Source organism: Oenanthe melanoleuca, chromosome 8 (genome assembly GCF_029582105.1).
Source record: "Oenanthe melanoleuca isolate GR-GAL-2019-014 chromosome 8, OMel1.0, whole genome shotgun sequence".
In the NCBI taxonomy this organism is placed as follows: domain Eukaryota; kingdom Metazoa; phylum Chordata; class Aves; order Passeriformes; family Muscicapidae; genus Oenanthe; species Oenanthe melanoleuca.
The window spans coordinates 11720745-11725162 of record NC_079342.1 but is presented as its reverse complement, the minus strand read 5'-3'; the positions used below and the strand labels follow the sequence as shown (position 1 = coordinate 11725162).

General features: G+C 58.8%; 1 protein-coding gene across 1 annotated transcript; it reads right to left on the bottom strand.

Annotated features, from left to right (window-relative positions):
• Window positions 1–262: 262 nt before the first annotated feature.
• BARHL2 (BarH like homeobox 2) lies at window positions 263–4214 on the bottom strand. Its single transcript, XM_056497787.1, has 3 exons — window positions 3377–4214; window positions 1716–1941; window positions 263–1230 (listed from the first exon to the last, which is right to left on the bottom strand). The coding sequence occupies exons 1-3, from the start codon at window positions 3951–3953 to the stop codon at window positions 918–920; spliced, it is 1116 nt and encodes a 371-aa protein (XP_056353762.1). The 5' UTR covers window positions 3954–4214; the 3' UTR covers window positions 263–917.
• Window positions 4215–4418: the final 204 nt, after the last annotated feature.

Sequence of the window (4418 nt, the reverse complement as noted above, 5' to 3'; positions counted from 1 at the left end):
ATTTGATTTCCCTTTAAAATACAGATAGGGAAAAACAGAGCCTGTTAAGAAACAATGAGCTTAAAATTCAAAATATATTCAATATAATATTAAAAATAAAAAAGTGGCATCTGCCTTTTCTACTCCGAATTTCTTGAGTTCTCGTCACGGGGAAATTAGCTACCTTGAATTTTAGCGTTTTTTAAAAAAAGATAAAGTTTATTTTTTTCTTTTTTTTTTACCCCTGTGATTTTTCAGTCATCAAAAAAAAAAATCTATATTTCGTCATCTAAGCATTTATTTTACTGAATCAAAAAAGACATGAAAAGGGATAGGGAAGAACCACGTTCGTTCGTTTTAAACTAACGTATAGAAGTGAATTTTTTTTTCTCCTTTTTTGGACGACATATAATAAATATGATATAGCACTCAGCACTCGGTCTGTACAATTCTGTTCGCATTAGGGAGCATGCCACTTTTCAATAAGAAAAAAAAAAAAAAAAAGGTAATGAGAAAAATCAGTGCAAAGTTCTCCGTTCCCCCGGTCTTCTCCGCCGGTCGGGGGTCGAGGCGCTCTCATTCCCTCTGTCCTCCGCAGCCTTTAGTCTCTCCGGCGGGCTCGGGCTCCCTCTCCCTCTCCTCCACCCCCTCGGTAACTCTCTCTCCGAGCTCCAAGTCCTGCCTCGCAGTAGCCGAGGTCGGCGGGTCGCCCCGCGGCTCTGCCCGCCTTCCCCCGCGTGTGGTCGTTTCACTTACGGGCTTGGCTCTGGGTTCACGGTTCAAGAGTCCCTGCTCTGACTGATCGCCTCCCTCGGTGGCCGGTGACTGCCTGCAGAAGCTCCTGCCCCTCGGCTTCCCCTCGCTTCCTCCTCTGCGGTGCTGGGGCTTGTTTGGGGACGGGGAGGGGAAGGGCTCGTTGCGGGGACCGCGGTGCCGTTTCACCGGGGGTGCGGGGTGCCGGGCATGGGGTTGGCCAGGGGGTTGAGGGCCGGCTGCCCGCCGGGCCCCAGCCCGTGGATCAGCACCCGCGGCACCAGCGGCCGCTGGAGCTGGGGGTGCGGCGCCGGGGGAGTCCGGTACATGCTGCTGTACATGGCTGCGGCCGCCGCGGCCGCCGTCGTGCTGTCCATGCTGCCCAGCAGGCTGGGGTGGTAGAAATAGGGCGACGGGAACATCCGCTGCAGCGCTGAGTAGTTCCCGGCCTCGGCCAGCAGCTCCAGGCCCACTGCCGTCTGTCGCTTCCACTTGGTCCTGCCGGGGGGAGAAGAGGCTGCAGGGCGGGCGCCGCGATGGGGCAGCCACCCACCCACCCACCCACACCGCCTTGGCGGGGTCCCCACCGCGGCCCCGACGGAGCGCACTGTCCCCGTGGGCCCGCACACGGTGCGATCTGCCCGGCTCTGCCCGGCTTCGCCTCCGAGCCCCGCACCCCCGACACATGCATACGGCGACTCCGGCCAAATTAATAACCGCAGCACACGGCTAGATCGCAACGCGCTGACACTAATGTTTTGCGACAGAATTAGGGTGGCTGCAACCGTACGTAATGAGACAGAAAATTACGGCAGCGTTGACAGGGACCGGACCCCCCAGCCCAGCGCCGGGGAGGGCGCGGGGCAGCACTCGGGATCTCCCCGCACCACCCCGGGCTCCCGCGGGCAGAAAGCCAGAGGCGCAAGCCCACCCCGGCTCTCGGGGGAGACCCTGGGCCCCCGCCCTGGCGGGACCCGCCTTACCTCCGGTTCTGGTACCAGGTTTTGACCTGCGTGTCGGTGAGGTTGAGGGCGGCGGCCAAGTCCATGCGGTCCTGCACGCTCAGGTACTTCTGCCGCTCGAAGCTGCGCTCCAGCTGGTTGAGCTGATGGTCAGAAAAGGCTGTTCGTGCCTTCCGAGGCTTCTTGGCCCGCACTGGAGGGCTGTCCCGGCTGCTGCTGATCTCCCGATCGCCCTCCTCCTTTGTCCCTGTGAGTGAGCCCAAGAGCGGTGAGGACCGGCGGGACACCGGCTCGGCCCCCGCCCCGCCCCGGTTACCGGGCCCCGCCGCCCCCTCCCCGGGGACTTTTCCGGGGCACGGGGCGAACGGTCAATTATGGCGGGGGGTGGTGGCGGCGAGCCCGTCCGGGGAGCAGCGGGATTCCCACTTTCCGTTTCCCAACTACAGGGCTTTCGTTATTTTCTCGCCCTCTCCCCCCGGCCCGAAACGCCGGGAAATCGATCTGTCAATCCGGCTCCACTCGGGCCCCAGTTTGTGGCGCTCCTTGATCTTCCCCGCAGGAAGAACAATAATCTCCCTAATTGACCCACTGGGGAGGTTGGTGCACACAAAAATGGCCAGACCAGACTGTACATCTGGTTTGGGCACTCGTATGCTAATGCTAAAAGAGCAAAATGAGCTTCACTCGCGGGCAACGCGCCGCTCTGAGCCCGGCGAAAATAGCTCAATTGAGCAAAATTAGGAAAATATGTCCTGTTGCCTCTTGGCTACACCGGGCTGCCTGCGGGGAGGACAGCTCCACCGATACCGCAGGGAAAATATCTCCTCTCCCTGCTTGCCTTTCCTCATTCTTGTCCTCCTTTCCCCTTCCCACGCACACATAGCTATTTTAACATCCGAACCCCGCACGGCGGGGGTTTCCCCATCAGCACAAAACCCCTAATTGAAAAAAAAAAAAAAAAAAAAAAAAAAAAAATTGAAGATGGAGAAATAAACCTTCTATCCCGGCGCAGGGAAAACGCGAGGGTTTTGCCAAACGCACAAAGCCGTCACATCTCCCTACGCCGAGAGCGGGCCGAGTTGTTGTTGTTGTTATTATTATTATTATTATTTTATTTTTACATAAAGTTTTGTGGGTTGGGGTTTTTTTTCCACTTATTTGGTATTAACTGCTAGGGAAGTAGAATTTTTTGTCTTAATTTTAGAGCGAATGAGCAAAAATTAAAAGGCTGAATGCACTAACTGCAGCTGAGCCGCCGGTTCTTAGAAAGCCGGAGAATCATTTATGTGCATTTGCATTAAAAATAAATACAGTCTGATTTCCCATGCGATCCCACTGCTCGGGCTATTTCCTTAAAAACGGGAAAGCCAAATTAAAACAAAAACAAAAACAAAAAAAAAAAAAAGAAAAAAAAAAGAGAAAAAAAAAAAGAAAAGAAAAGAAAATAAAAGAGAAAAATGCCAACAGATATTAAAAAAAAAAAAAAAAAAAAAAAGCTATTTTATTTTATTTGCTACCGACCTTATCCCCACGGTAGCGAGATCACTGAGCGGCCCCAGCAGAGCGAGCGCTCCTACCGCAGATTTTCTCCCCCATTTTCGTTTCACCAACGCGGCCGAGCACGGCGGCCCCGGTTGTACCGGCGGCCGAGCCGGTGCGGAGCCGGGCCGGGCCGTACTCACCGTGGCATTTGATGTCCCCTTGCGTGTCGTCGCGCTTGTCGAGCTTGGCTTTACCGTCCTCCTGCTCGAGTTTGGGCCTGAAGCTCTCCGGGGCCGCGCTGCCCTCCTGCTTGGGAGTGTGGTGGGGAGAGGGGACGCTGGTACTGTAAGGTGCACACGCCGCTAGCGGTTTGCTGTCGCCCAAAATGTCCTTAATTAAAAAAGAAGAGGTGGAAGTCCTGGGGCCGGAGCTGGCCGAGCCCAGCTGTGGCGGCGGTGGCTGCGGGGGCGACGGCTGCAAACTCGGCGGCGGCGGCGGGTGTGGGCCGAGGTGGAGGTGGTGCGGCGGCGGCGGGAGGCTTTCCGCCACCCCCAGGTGCGGCTCGGGGTGCTCCATGCTCACCGAGATGGGCGACGAGGGCGCCGTCCCCACAGTGTCGATTTCCGAACAAGGGGACGGCGTGGCCTGGCTCCTAAAATCCGCCGGCCGGCCGTCGCCGTGGGGGCGAAAATCTCCGTTCATGACTCCGGGGCTGCCGGTGCTGCCACCCGACAGGATCGTATCTATCCCGAAGCTGGACCCGCTCGGCCCCTCCATGGCGAAACGCTCAGCGCCGCGTCCGCATCCCCGTGGGCGGCCGCGGGGGTCTCTCACCGGGGGTGGAGGAGAAGGGATGGGGGGGCGGAACCGGGTTACCCCAACCCGCGCACCGGCGGCGCGCTCGACACTAACTCGGGGCCCCCGCCGAGCCCCACATCGCCGCCGGGCCGGTTCGCCGCTAACCAACTTTGTTGCGGGAAGTTGCGGGCGCGGAGCGGAGCGGGGCGGACACCGGCCACTGCGGCGCGCCCGCCCGTGCCCACCGAGCTCCTCTCGGCGGCGGCGACTCCCCCCGTGACGTCACGGCCGCCGCGGCCCCCCCGCCGTTTATTATAAACCCGGGCTTTTGCCGCCGCCGCCGCCCGCCCCCATTGGCGGAGCGCCGCGAGGGGCTGACGCAGCGCGGGCCGCGGCCAATCGGCGGCGGCGGCGGGCGCGGGAGGGGGAGCGCGCCCCCGCTCC